This window comes from Tympanuchus pallidicinctus, unplaced genomic scaffold (genome assembly GCF_026119805.1).
Source record: "Tympanuchus pallidicinctus isolate F22 unplaced genomic scaffold, pur_lepc_1.0 scaffold32, whole genome shotgun sequence".
NCBI classification, from domain to species: domain Eukaryota; kingdom Metazoa; phylum Chordata; class Aves; order Galliformes; family Phasianidae; genus Tympanuchus; species Tympanuchus pallidicinctus.
The window spans coordinates 2774440-2788172 of record NW_026294750.1 but is presented as its reverse complement, the minus strand read 5'-3'; the positions used below and the strand labels follow the sequence as shown (position 1 = coordinate 2788172).

Here is a 13733-nt window from a genome sequence, read left to right as displayed (position 1 = left end):
ACTGAAGGTGTTTGTGCCACAATGAATAAAAGAGGTTATGTTTGAACATTAAAGCTGAGCTAGAAAACAGGAGCAAAACGCTTCCCGCCCATCAGTCTGACTCATGCCCTCTCTCTGCTTCCAATCAGGGCACATATGCAGTGCTAACAGACCTGCAGGCTTGCAAAGTGGAGCTCATTCATATCCAGCTTCTGTTCCTTCCTCCCCAGCAGGAGCTGGCGTTGCCTGCTTGTTCCATCCCTCTGTGCAGCAGCTTCCAGAGCAGCAGAGACTTTTTCCTACAAATATTCCCTTAGGGAGGCCTGGAGGGAAATGACAGCACATCCCACGGTTGGGATACACACACAAGGGTGGAGGGATTATGTTATCCATGGAAGCAACGTTAGCTATTATCCCTGGTATGCAAACGATGACATTTCAGAGCAGCAAGATGTGAGTGCTGCCAGGACAGGAGATCAGCTTCCAGCAGCACGTCCACGAAAGGCAGATTCCCACCTGATCACATCAGCACCAGGAGGAAAACGCTCACAGTTCCAGGGTACTCACACAGGTTTCTTCTATTGGGTGCTTTCATCCAGGTACCAACTCCACGGGAGGAATTTCATCCATTGTTGGCTTCTTCAGACTCACTTATTTTCCTTTGGCACAAGGAAGTCATGCCAGCCTCGCCTCACAGCCATCCATGAAGGACGTTTTTCTACATTGTGATGTGCTTGAATGTTCCCAGGATGAAAATGATGGGCGCCAGCGTTGGCTGATTGCCACAGCTGCCTCTCCATCAGAGATGTTAGAAGTTCATAGAATCATAGAATGGCCTGGGTTGAAAAGGATCACAATGATCATCTGATTTCAACCCCCCTCGCTATGTGCAGGGTCACCAACCACCAGACCAGGCTGCACAGAGCCACATCCAGCCTGGAGCAGTTAGCTCTAAGCTCACAAGTCCACTCATCAATCCCTCTGAGCAGAGCAGGCTGTGGTTTCCCCAACCCTCTTTATGCTGTTTGCAGAATTTCGGTCAGATCTCCTTGGTGTCACAATCTTTTACAGTCAGAATTTCCCCCCCCCCTTTCCCTTCCCACCTATTTCCTTACTCCTTAGCAACACAAACTGCTGCCACAGCAGTTGGCACAAACACAGAGGCACACGGGGAGCCCCCAGAGGAGACTCAGATACCCGCATGCTGCCTTGGCTGCAGCAGCCTGGGGATGTCACAGCTGTAGTGCAACCCGAGTGCTGCCTTCCTCCATCGCCCTCCTGTTAGGAAACTGCAGCACTTTGCACAAGAAATTAAATACTGGCCTTTTGATCTTTGGCACTGTAAGCACTTTCACTGGCAAAAGCTTTTTGTTGTTGTTGTATCAAGTGTAATTATTATTATTATTACTTTTGCCACTTATATTTTTCCATTGAGACTACAGGAAAGCTAACAGCCACAAGCATTGTTCTCGTGTCATCACACTGCAACAGAGAAAAGCAGAAATGTCAGTGTTACATCATTAGCTGCCATCTCTGTCCCATTCTGTGCTGTAGCTGCCTTATAGTTGGGTGCCTGGGTCTTTATTTACAGTTCATAATAAATGATGGCTGTTTCTGAGTGCTAGCTTGTGAGTTCAGCTGCCCAGTTGTGTGCATTTTCTGTTCTGTTCGAGGCTTTTGGAGACATCTCGACAAAGTGAGCAATTCTTTATCCTCACCCCTGCATATTTACCTCTGAGTTTGATTCTGATGCAAGTTTAGTTTCTGAGAAGCGAAGCAAGAAAGAAAAGCAATTCGTGCAGCAGTGCTGGGGAATGCGAGTGCTCCCAAAAAAGCACTTTGAATCAGAGAGGTGAGCAATGGGGGGGGGGGTCACACACACCTGCCTGAGCCCCTCTGCATTACGGGCTCCTCCAGGCTGGGTGGGTGGGAGCTGCTGACCATAGGGCTGTGCAGATCCGGGGATGGAGGCACATTTCTACGGGCAGCTCCCACTCGCGGCTCTGCAAGCTGGTTTGGCTGGAAACCTCGGGCTCTTCGTGCCGGCGCCTGGGTGAGCTCCAGCTGCAGCGCTGCCCTCCCTTCTGCCTTTGCTTTCTGCTGGGTCTGATCCCCGCCGCACGGGGAGGGCTGGCAGGGTGAGATAACGCAGTGGCTGCAGCGACACCGCTGTCAACTGGCTCAGCTGAGCTCAGCTCAGGGTCGGATGCTGCTCTGCACTTTGTTTTCTTGCCCCGAGGTCGCTGCCATAAGGCAATACCAGAGATTTCCCAGCGTTTAGAGCATTTTCTTCCTGTTTTACGCAACCCAGCCGCTGCCCTCATTCACCCCGCAGGTGGCCAGCGATCTCCACGTACTCAGTCATCACACGTACATATCTAAAATGAGTTCACCACCCAGGCTGCCTGACCCCTCCCTTAAGAAAACAGCTCTTGGCCCCACCGCAAACGCTTTGGATAGAGCTCAAGACACATTGAAAAAGGAAATAAAGCTTTAAAAAAGATATAACGATAACAATATTAAAAGAGAACTGAGTTCTCCGTGGAGTTTTCACCCTTTGCTGGGTGATGAAGAGAGCCGCCCAGCCTCAAGAGGGAGGATGAAGGCAAAACACCGCTGCTCCGGTTCCGAGGGCGGCTCCGCTTCTTTCGCTGAGGGCCGGGCGGGGCCGGGACTGGAGGATTTCCCCAAATGCCCGCTGGCCGCGATGGGCTCCGCTCCGTGCCGCTCGCTGCTGCTGTCCCTGCTGTCGCTGTTGCCCGCGGTGTGCGGTGAGCTCCTCTGCGCTGCGCTCCTTTGCGCTGCGCGCTTCGGTGCGGAGCTCCTCCTGAATGCGTTTTTCTTCTCTTACAGGTGACTGTGGGCCGCTGCCCAAGCTCAGCAGGGCAGAACCTCCCGAGGACGTCCGGCACAAGGACAGCTTCCCTGTGGGCTCCCAAGTAACGTACAGATGCCTCCAGAATTTATCGAAAATCCCATCGCGGTTGGATACAATAAAATGCCTTAGTAACTCCCTATGGTCCAACCTGCAGGAGTTCTGCGACCGTGAGTAGTTTGCTGCTTGGGACTGCGTTCGTGGCTCTAGCAATCACGGCTGTAAGGGCTTCCTCACCTGAGGAACCTCTTCTTGCCCTTCTGTGCCTCGCCTTGGAGCTGGTGCCCCTGTGTTAATAAATACAGATACCTCAGGGCAGCACAGCAGTGAGGGAAGAAAAATAGCTGGGGAGCACCAGCACAGCACAGGGCTTAATTTGGAGTTAACGATGTGGGAAAGTCTGTGGCTGATTGGCTGTGCTGGCTCACACCAAAGGTTCTATCTGGGGAGCTGGCAGTGCAGGTGGGCACCCAGTTTGTGGGCAGCTCTAAGAAGGCAAAATCAAGCATTTGAAATCTTTTCCAGTGAAGCAGCCCTCTGTGGACATTTTAAAGCCATAGAAATTATCCATTGCTTTCTTAAAACCGTCAGTGTAGCAGCATCCTAAAGGCTTGTGCATGGCTGCCTGTATCTGTACCCATCTGAATGCAAAATATTGTTGTTTCTTGCTCTGGAGCTGTACACTTGTCTGTCCTCATTGCCAGGCAGCTGCCAGAGCCCTCCCCATGTGGCTTTTGCCAAACTATCAGAAGAAGATGAGATGAAGAATTTTTATGCTGTTGGGATCACTGTGAGCTACGACTGCAGCCCAGGCTATGAGAACAGCACTGCTGAACTTCCCAGCAGCACCTGCCGTGAGAATTCAACGTGGTCAGAAGTTCCTGAGCTGTGTCACAGTGAGTGCCTCTGCATCCTTCCCTCCAGCTTCCTCCTCCTGCCTCAGCCTCAGCACAGGGCACATGGCAGCTCTTCTAAACATTTAGCACGAAGCACCACCACGAAAATCACATCAGCTCCTCTATTTCTGTTGCTCGGCGCCCTAAGGATGCTCTCATTTCTTTAGAGCAGTCTTGTGGTCCTCCGACAAAGCCAGAACACGGCACTGTTGAGGTAACAGATTACCGCTTCCTTGCAAGTGCCAAGGTGGTTTGTGATGAAGGGTGAGTGTTGAGGATGCCCGCTGCCCCGGGGGGCCCTGGGGCTGTCAGTGCATGGAGCACAGATGTGCCTTTTCCACCTGCAGGTACACACTGTCATCAAGGGAAGCTTTCATCTATTGTTTCACTTGGGGACATGGGGTTGCCTGGACTCCGCTTCCAACGTGTCAGGGTAAGGGAGGCCAGCAGCATTTGGCTGGAAGCACGGAATGTCTGTATTAAAAAAAAAAAGCATTGAATGTTGTGGATTTTATCAGTTGTTGTGGATCTGTGCTTTGTGAGGTGGTGCCCACCAGTGAGCAGCTCAACACCTCTCGTAGGTCTCCCTTCAAATGCACCGTGTTTCAAGTGGGTTGGTAGCAGAAGAGCAGGTGGAGGTAATTCATCTCCAGTACATTAAACACTTCTGACCATTCCTCCTTCAGCTTCTCCCTCTGCAACTGGCACTACAGCAGTGACAAACTCAACCCCTCATTTGGAAGAGAAGGCATCGGAGAGCCGCTACATCCTACGTAAGAGCTCAGGAAGGCAATGTGTGCCTTCAGGCCTCTGTGATTGCAATCCTTGCACCTCACTGCAGAGCCTCAGTGGCTTTTTAAAAATTATTTTAATGTCAGTTTCTTTGTTTCCTTATCCAGCACTTGTCCTCATCCCTTGTGTCACTGGTGAGTAGCTTAACGTGGAAGATATTTTTCCTGACATGCCTGCGATTTGCTATTGAACATATGGGGTCACTGTGTTGGCTTCTCCATGGCTCCTAGTGATGAGTTTGGTGGGGGCCTGGGTTTCTCTGTTGTTGGGCCATGCAGCAGCGCATCATGCGTTCCAGTGGGTCATCTGAGGGTAGAATATTCCATCAGTTGAGGGTGGATGAGGCCAGTGAAAGAAGTCGATCATAAACGATGCACCCTGTGACTCCTTCACTGATAACGTTGGGTTTCAAGGCCTTGGCAGACTGTGGCAGATGAGAGGTAGTGAATCTCAGAGCATTCTTGCTGCAAAAGAAACTGAGTGCAGGAATAGCGAGTATCTTTAAAATACAAAATGAACAGCGAGCTGCCTGTAGGAGCAGCAAATAAATGAGGATGGTACCTTTCAGAGTGGCATCACTCCTAGAGATCCTCGTCCTCATTTGCCAGAGATACAAGAGGGAGTTGCACTCCTGTGGCTGAGAAGGAGCCTCTAGGTGGGGACAGTGCTGCAGAGCACTGAGTTTTGCTGCCTGTCTCTCACCATCAGGAGGGATGCATTAGGGATGTTTCACGCACTCGACTTACCCTACGCTCTGCATTTACTGTTCATCATTTGTTTTCTCCCCAAGGAGCTGCTGTGCTCATCGCTTGGGGCATCAAGAAGTGCAATGAGAGGAAAAAGACTGGGTAGGTGGGCTCTGCTCTTCATTCCTCGGTCACTTTTGGCTTTTTCCTAATGACAGTGGGGGTATTTCACAGAATCCTAGCATGGCCTGAGTTGAAAAGGACCACAAAGCTCATCTCGTTTCAACCCCCTGCTGTGTGCAGGGCCACCAACCAGCAGCCCAGGCTGCCCAGAGCCAGAGCACTTTAAGCTCTGAGCAGTGGCTGTTACATTTGCTGCACATTCATGTGATCCCCATTCCATTGCTGTTTATTCTGTGGATTTTTTTCCTTTCTTCTCTGTCTCTTCAGGTCTTACAAGCCAAATCCTGCGGATGAAGAGCAGAACCTACAGCACAGAACGCAGAGCTGATGGGTGTGCAAGGGGCAGCTGCAGGCGATCCCTAAAAGCACCAGGATTTTTGCAATGGAGAAACTCTCTGTCAAGAGGCAGAAGGTTCAAACTTATTCGTTTTCAGCTCCCTCTCCCTTTCTATAACATTTTACTTTATTTTTAGTGCCAGTAGAACATTTCCCCAGTTCTTAAACGGAGACTTTTAACGTTCAGTAATCATTTCTTTCCACCAGGAGAATGATCCTACGTAAAACACTGCATTTGCACATCCTTGTGAAATCTCTGTACTGTGTGTTTTAATCACTGTTTTGCTAAGACTCATTTAGTAGCTTGCAGATAAAGGTTTGAAAACTACAGTATTTACAGCAAAACTGTTATATTTTTCAATGAAAGGGCTACGGAATAAGCAATGCCTTCTTACAGCCCGGCTGCTCTGTCACATTTGCGATGGGAAAAATCTCTCGCATCGCTCCGGTGCTTCCGCAATCGCGTCCTCAGGCCGAGGCAATCGGTCTCCAGGCGGGTGGCTGCCGCTGCGTCGCGCTGTTGGAGGCGCAGCCGCTGGGAAGGGCGGTGATGGAGATGGTGGTGGTGGAGGAAAGCCCGTAGCTGTGGGCACGGGGGGGGTGGAGATGGAGGCACCGAGCCGCACAGCCCTCGCTGTGATTCAGCCGCTAATTGAAGGCGAAACCTTCGCGCATCGCGGGGCTCGGCGTGGGGAGGAGGCGACCGCGCCCCGTGCCGTGTGGGTGCGGATGTGTGCGTGTGTGCTGGGCCCGGCTCCTCATTTTCCTACGGAGGCGGAAGGATGCCGTGTTACAGCGCGACCGGCGGCTGGCGCTGGTGCAGCCTCCGCTCGCTCCGGAAAAGGTCGTGAGGAGCTGAGCAGCGCTGAGCGGAGCCGTGCTGTAAGGAGCCGTGCTGTAAGGAGCCGTGCTGTAAGGAGCAGTGCTGTAAGGAGCCGTGCTGCCGGGCTGCTCGCAGCATCGCCGCACAACCGTCGGAGCATCCAGGGATGGCCGTGGGAACGGCGCTGCTGTGGCTCGGCGCTGCGCTGCTGGCGCTGCCCGGAGCGTGCGGTGAGTTGGAGCCGGAGGGGAGCGGAGGGGGAAAACACCGCGAGGAGCGCTGCTGATCGCCTCCCCACGCCCGCAGGTGATTGCCCGGAACCGCCGAGGTTCGTTTTTGCGGAGCCCCCCGGTCCTACCAACGCTTCGTACCCCGTTGGGGAGGTGCTGAAGTACCGCTGCCGCCCGGGGTACACGAGAGACGTGAGCAAGTCCAACCGCGTCACCTGCCTGCCCAACTCCACCTGGGCGTCAGAAGCCGACTTCTGCATCGGTGAGTGCCGCCGTGTGGGTGCGGGGTCCCCGGAAGCCCCAAGGTTTCACATGGCTGGGAGGGATGTCCCAAAAGGAGCGCTGTTAATCCCTATTCTGGGCACTCGGAGTGCCCGAGCAGAGCTGCCCTTTGTGCTGAGGCATGTTAATCTCTCGGGCACGGACTCTGTCCTTACTCACTTTACCACCTGCTGATGCGGTGCAAACGCTGAAATAGAATTCCAGAGAAGTAGGGTACAAAGGGACAAAGGCAGCAAGATTCCCCATGCGCCGTCCTGGCATAACACTCGGGTTTCCTTCTGCCCCTTCTGCGCTGCTTTCCTCCCCTACAGACCGTGATTTCACTTCTACATCAGTTTCAAGCCTCAGTAATCAGGTAAACTTTTTTTGTGCTCTTTGCCCTTGGCTGTGTTTAACCTTCCATTCCTCGAAAGTTGAAGTGATTCTGTGTTTCTGAAAGTGCTGGGGAGGAAGGCAGGAAAAGGAGCTCCTGCTCTGCAGTGACTCTGAACAGCAGTGTGATGCTGTGTGCCATTGACTGCGATAAAAAACAACTAATGGTGAGCATTTGCCCTGCCAGGAAAGTCGTGTGAACTGCCAGAAATACCGAATGGTGACTTCCACTTCAGCACCAACCTCCAGTTTGGAGCTACAGTAAACTTCACCTGCAGGGCTGGGTAAGGCTGCGGTGGGTCGAGGATGGAGGCAGCAGTGAGGGGATGGGATGCTTTTAAAGCCTGGGGGCTGAGTCCCTGTTCCTGCAGGAGGTGCTATGAGCAGGCAGCTGTGGGGCCCGGGCTCCTCCTGCTCCTGCTGTCAGAACAGGTGATGCTCTGGGGGTCAGAGTGAGCTCTTTGCAAATTTCTTGCAGCTCAGTGTCTCAGCTAAGGGCCCTTAGGCTTTGGAGCACTGGGGATGCAGGGAACGGGAGCAGTGATGGGGGTGTTGGTGACATTTCTGACCCCCCGTTGCACAGCATGGGGCTGGGGAAGCTCCTGTGTTCCCCCCTGCTGCCAGCATTACATCCAATTCTGCCTTTCTTCAGAATTATAGAACAGCCTGGGTTGCAAAGGAGCACAGTGCTCATCCACTTCCAACCCCCTGCTGTGTGCAGGTCACCAACCAGCAGCCCAGGCTGCCCAGAGCCACATCCAGCCTGGCCCTGAATGCCTGCAGGGATGGGGCACCCACAGCCTCCTTGGGCAACCTGTGCCAGTGCCTCACCACCCTCTGGGTGAAAAACTTCCTCCTAATATCCAACCTAAACCTCCCCTGTCTCAGTTTAAAGCCATTCACCTTTGTCCAATCACTATCTACCCTCATTAACAACCGTTCTTCCTCCTGTTTGTACTCTCCTTTCAAATACTGGAAGGCCGCAGTGAGCCTTTAGGTACTGAAATTGTATTTTATGGGTTGGATGGCTGTTTTTTCCCCTGAGGCTCAGCTTCTGCAGAGAGCGCCATTAGAAACTGCACAGCTTTGCATTTCACCAGTTTTTTTACACTTATTTTGAAGAGGTTCAATCTTTTTGCTCTCAGGTACCGTTTAGTTGGGAATCCGACGGCGCAATGCGTTCTGAGTGGCAGTGATGTCACTTGGGATCACGTTCCACACTGTGAAGGTGAGTGCATCTTACGTGCTTTGTGTAGGTTCTCAAAGCTACTGCTGCACACCTCTCCTTCAGCCTCTCCTCTCGGACTAGAGCTGCTTCTCTGCTGCTTTATCACTAAAGAAATATGTGTGGAATCTGAAGGAGTGTCAGCATTCAGGACATTGGGTTGAGATGGTTGCCTTAGCGCTGCTTCCTCGTTTTTCCTTTGGCTTTTCTTGGCAGTCATTTGGTCGTTTGTAGAAGTTTGTAGACCTCAGCCTCACGTTTGATGGAAATGTTTCTGTGTTTTCCTACCATTGCTTTCCTGTGCAGTTATTCCCTGTCAGCCACCTCCTGCCATTGAGAACGGACAGTTCAGTGGTGTGCACACAGATTACACCTTTGGGGTAGCTGTAACCTACAGCTGCAAAAATGGGTTTTCTCTCATTGGAAACGCCACAATTCACTGTACAGCAGATGATAACCTCAATGGGATATGGAGTGATCCAGCCCCAGAATGCAAAGGTAAATTTCTTCTTCCTCTCCTTCTTCTTTTGCTTTGTTTCTCATCATTCTCCTATATGAATTCTTTCCACTCAGCTGACAAACAGGAGAATTTGAGTCTAAATGGATTCCACAGTGCTGTGGTTTCCCATAGTCAGAGACAAGGCTTGGTGCAGTGGTTCCTCAGCACACGGGAAGCTGCTGTGATAACCTGAACTGCGTGAGCGTAGGCAGATGAAGACCTCATTGTGGCCTTCCAGTATTTGAAAGGAGAGTACAGACAGGAAGGAGAACGGCTGTTTATGAGGGTGGATGGTGATGGGACAAGGGGGAATGGCCTTAAATTGAGACAGAGGAGATTTAGGTTGGATATTAGGAGGAAGTTTTTCATGCAGAGGGTGGTGAGGCACTGGCACAGGTTGCCCAAGGAGGCTTTGGATGCTGTTTCTTCACGGTGTCTCTGCTTACTGGGTACTTGTGTCATGCCTATCTGCCACTGTCTATAGGAGCTTCTCACGTAGTGGCCCTGGTGATGCTTTTTCTTCTTGCAACAAGTGTTCTTATCAACTTCCCTTCACTTCCAGTGGTGAGATGTGAAAAGCCAGAAGTGGAAAATGGGAAGAATTTAAACAGCTTTGCCACTGAGTACACGTATGGAGAACAAGTGAGCTTTGAGTGTGCTCCTGGGCACGCTTTGAGCGGCGCTCAGACGGTTACCTGTGATGCAGACAGTGCCTGGAAGCCACCTCTGCCAACGTGTGACCCACGTGAGTACACACAGGCTTTCTTCCTGAAGCAGTTGCCCTGAAGCTTGCATTTGTGTGCTGCAGATGGTGCAGCTGAGCACAGATCACGTTAGCTTTGGTAGCTAGCATTGCTTTTGTCTCCAATTGTCAGGATACTGTGGCCCTCCTCCCAACATCCCTTCTGCTGAGTTAACAGGGGCTGCAAACAGCAGCTCCTTGGCTGGAACGAAGCTGACATACCGGTGTCAGCCAGGTTTCACCACAGAGAGTGGGAAGTCCCTGGAAGTCACCTGTATGCTGGATGCCACCTGGTCTGCAGGCTCTGCACTGTGCACACGTGGGTACCTCTGCTCTTCTGCTTGGCCACACAAGTGAGCTAAACCTGCTCCAGATGCTGGATACTCTGGTTGGTGTCCAGCTCTGGGTTTGCAGACACGCCTACAGCTTTCTTGCTGAATTGGCTTCAAGAATGTATGAATCAATTTCTTTTTCTCTAGGTCAGCAATGCGCTGCTCCCACGATACAGAATGGGATTGTGAATGAGGACAGTTTCCTGTTTGGGGCAACTGTGACCTTCTCCTGCAACGCTGAGTGAGTTGGGGCAGAAAATCAGGGACTCCAATAGGCTGTGAGCACTTCCTGCCCTGGTTCCCAGTGCAAGATCTCAGTACAGCTGCCTGTTGAGTGTAACTTTGCTGAGAGAGGCAATGCTCGCTGAGCACTGATGCTGGGAACTCTTCCCATCAGCCATGTGCTGCCTGCACAGCACCACGGTGCCCTTACTCACCCAAGTGGCCCAGATCCCATTCCGTAGCAGAGGCAGCTCCTGGCTGATTGCTTCCATCCATGCCATGGGAGGAAGGGAGAACCATTGCTGGGTTGTTTTCTGGAGTGTGCTAAACCTCCCCTCTTTCTTTTAGGTATGAATTAAAGGGATCATCTTCTGCCAAATGTGTGGCAGTGGGAAATGGAGTTGAATGGGACGTGGATCTCCCATCCTGTGAAAGTAAGGAAAAGGGAAATCTGCAGCAAGCCATGGGGACAACAGCTGCATGGGGGTGGGATGGGGCTGGGATTTCAGTACTGGTACTGTGAGGCATCATGGAACTCTCAGAGATTAAGCTGAGGAGGGAGAGCAAAAGTTACATGAAAAGAAAAATTGCTACCTGATTTTTGGGTGGGAGAGCTTTCTTTCCCTGCGGTTACCAGGGAAATGTAAGATGTAAGAGGGATGTCTTACATGTAAGAGCCCTATCCTCTTAATTTGCTGTAATGTCAAAGTGGGGTAATGCACAGCGTGATGGGAAGCTGGGAATGGCTGAAATGCTTCTGACTGTCACTCCCAGGTCTTGCTATGGGCTGAGACTCCAGAGCCGGGCTAAGGGCAGTAGCTGAGGTCTGGTACTTAGCAGGAGCACTCAAAGCATTCCCACTTGCTGCTAGATGCACAGCCCTGGCTGTATTTCCTTCTCCCCAGGCACACTGTGTACATCTTCAGTTAGGAGAAGCACTCAGTCTCTCTTGGTGCTGTTCCCCACAGGACGACGCTCTGATGTTCTCTGTGAACAGCCCCCCAGCATCGGCAATGGGGTTCACAATGGCACAGAGGTCACAGCCTTCCCCCAGGGCTCTGTTGTGGTTTATTCCTGCAATGATGGCTTCATCCTGGTTGGAGGCAGCACCATTCAGTGCCTGGCGAAGGCTCAGGATCGTGGAGTCTGGAGCACACCCCCTCCTGAGTGCAGAGGTGATTTTCTCCTGCAGCTGTCTTGCTGTTTTCTCTCTGTTTAAAAAAGCAAAAGCAACAAAACAGAAACACGCCCTGTTTTTACTTTCTCTTTGAACCTTCAAAGAGGCAGCTCAGCTCAGAATATGCCATCTGCACTTCCTGGAACAACCCCACTTAGAATCTCATGCTAACAGCACGGGACTGGGCTGCATCACAGCCTTGCAGGCTGATGGGAGTGTTATCTGCTAAAACGCAGATGGATTCACCCCCATGGTGCAGGGCAGTGCAGGGTGATGCAGGGCTCCCTTTCCCCACGTGTGCTGGCTTTGAGCTGCTCAGTGCTGTATAATCAGATGCCCTGAAGGGCTCCCTTTGGCTTTGAGCTGCTCAGTGCTTTATAATCAGGTGCCTTGAAGTGTTGCATGGTTTTGCAGAGTCACATGTTGGCTTTCTTCCTTTCCAGATGGAGCAAGCAGCATCATTGTTGGTAAGTGACATGTACTGCAGATCGTTGTGCTCCCATCCTTGGGTATCTTTACATTACTGGTTCCTTCTGTGTTTTACTTAAACCTGAAACAGGCCGAAGAGTCTTCCATAGCAGTCTGTTGTCATGCTTATGTTTCTGTTGCTGTGAAAAAGAGGTGGGGAGGAAGGCGGAGGTGCTGCATGTCTGTGGCTGGGAGGAAAAGGGTGAGTGCACAGACTGAAGTTCCTTTTGCCTCTTGCAGGAGTCCTGCCCCTCCTCCTGGCAATGCTGGTGATGAACTTCTAGATCAGGGCACGGCTGCAGCATTCAGATGGTGGGATGTGGTTGTGCCCTGCGTTGCCTGCTGGAGAAATCAACCCTGCCACAGCGACTGGCTGACCTGTGATGGATGAAGATGATGTTGAGCCCTCGTGCCCCCCAGACAAGATGTTGCACTTTTTAGCTGGCGTTGTGCTGGACACAACAGCAGTGTGGCTGTGCCAGCGGTTCAGATGTGAGTGTGGTTATCTCTATGGGAAGTGGCAGTGATACCAAAGGTTTTTGAACTGCACTGCTGTGGACTCGAGGAAATTTGGCACTTTGGGTACCTCTGTGGTCTGACTTTCAGCCCCACTGAGGTAATGCTGAGCCTTGTTCCCATTAGGGCTCACAGCTTTCTGAAGTGTCCTGATGCGTGACTGTTCCTGTATGAGTGGTACATACTTGAATTAATAGGGTGAGCCAAATACTGTGACACTGAAAGCACTGACAATGTTTGCATAGAAGCACACTGTAGCATTTTCTTCAAGGCCAGTGTGGACAAAACAAACCTTATAGATGGGTAATTTTGCTGGAGAGAATATAAATATAAACACCTTGTGACAAATAACTGTTCTGACTCTTCCTCTTTGTGCTAAAATTAGGTTCAGAAAGTGTTTGCCACCTCCCTGCTTGGTATCAGTGCTTCTCTCCAACCACCCAGAGCTGCCCTTCCTTCCTGCCCCAGGGCCATGCACAGCCTGCAGTGAGCTGCCACCCAGATGCACAAAGTCACTTGCTGTCAACATTTTCGCTTTCTGCTCAAGCTGCCCAGCTGTGAGACATCAGGGCTGCTGTGCTGGTGGGGGAAAAGCAGGGCTGGGCTTCTTGCTCTGCTTGCCTGGGGTGCCCAGAGCACCTGCTGCATCTGAGGTTGCATCCAGAAGGACTTGCAGCTGATGTTGCACCTGAGGTTGGCACAGAGAGACACTGAGCAGAGCCTTTATTATTTATTCATCCCTGGGGAGCAGGGCAAGGAGCAAGCTGACATCTTGGAGGTGAGGGCAGGAGCTGAAGGCTTCATGGGGATCCCAGTTATGTGGAATGCAAAACTGACAGCTTTGAAATGCATGTGCTGCTGATGCCTTCAGACCCTGTGCCTCTGTTAAGCAAAACATGGAGGCTCAGGGCTGTGTCTGAAGATTGCAGCTCCGGGTTCTTCACGATCCTTCTCAGCTTCACGATCTACAGCTGGAAAATGGAAGTATTCAGAATGCTTATCATGCACTTATTTGTTTCTGCATTTTTATTTGTGCCTTCCTGTTAACCGGAACACGCATCTGTTAAGAGGAAAAAGCACAGAGAGCCACTTCCACGA

At 51.5% G+C, this 13733-nt stretch overlaps 2 protein-coding genes across 5 annotated transcripts in view; both read left to right on the top strand.

Moving 5' to 3' along the window:
* The window catches only part of CR1 (complement C3b/C4b receptor 1 (Knops blood group)), a 51659-nt gene that overhangs the window by 15871 nt on the left and 22055 nt on the right, over positions 1-13733 (top strand). The window contains 15 exon segments of the mRNA XM_052698020.1: positions 2553-2750; positions 2833-2918; positions 6051-6644; positions 6683-6800; positions 6877-7062; positions 7642-7738; positions 8600-8682; positions 8986-9177; positions 9741-9923; positions 10054-10239; positions 10400-10493; positions 10823-10908; positions 11443-11649; positions 12095-12118; positions 12540-12611. Of these exon segments, the coding sequence (XP_052553980.1) occupies positions 2553-2750; positions 2833-2918; positions 6051-6644; positions 6683-6800; positions 6877-7062; positions 7642-7738; positions 8600-8682; positions 8986-9177; positions 9741-9923; positions 10054-10239; positions 10400-10493; positions 10823-10908; positions 11443-11649; positions 12095-12118; positions 12540-12611 (2406 nt within the window).
* Positions 621-6160, top strand: LOC128088078 (complement decay-accelerating factor-like). Of its 4 annotated transcripts, none has more exons than XM_052698265.1 (10): positions 621-1831; positions 2315-2750; positions 2833-3024; positions 3559-3750; positions 3918-3964; positions 4098-4183; positions 4437-4523; positions 4650-4676; positions 5333-5390; positions 5679-6160. In XM_052698265.1, the coding sequence occupies exons 2-9, from the start codon at positions 2579-2581 to the stop codon at positions 5373-5375; spliced, it is 846 nt and encodes a 281-aa protein (XP_052554225.1). In that variant the 5' UTR covers positions 621-1831; positions 2315-2578; the 3' UTR covers positions 5376-5390; positions 5679-6160. The 4 variants fall into 4 exon arrangements, with proteins under 4 accessions (XP_052554225.1, XP_052554224.1, XP_052554222.1 ...); XM_052698264.1 differs by having other exon boundaries at positions 3918-4014; XM_052698262.1 differs by having other exon boundaries at positions 3918-4014; positions 4629-4676.

Bases quoted from the DNA above. Each gene is read 5' to 3' on its own strand.
- LOC128088078 (XM_052698262.1), top strand. From the start codon at position 2,579: ATGAAGGCAAAACACCGCTGCTCCGGTTCCGAGGGCGGCTCCGCTTCT. The intron at 3,025-3,558 runs GTGAGTAGTTTG...CCTCATTGCCAG, and splicing joins CCTGCAGGAGTTCTGCGACC to GCAGCTGCCAGAGCCCTCCC. The intron at 4,015-4,097 runs GTGAGTGTTGAG...TTCCACCTGCAG, and splicing joins AAGGTGGTTTGTGATGAAGG to GTACACACTGTCATCAAGGG.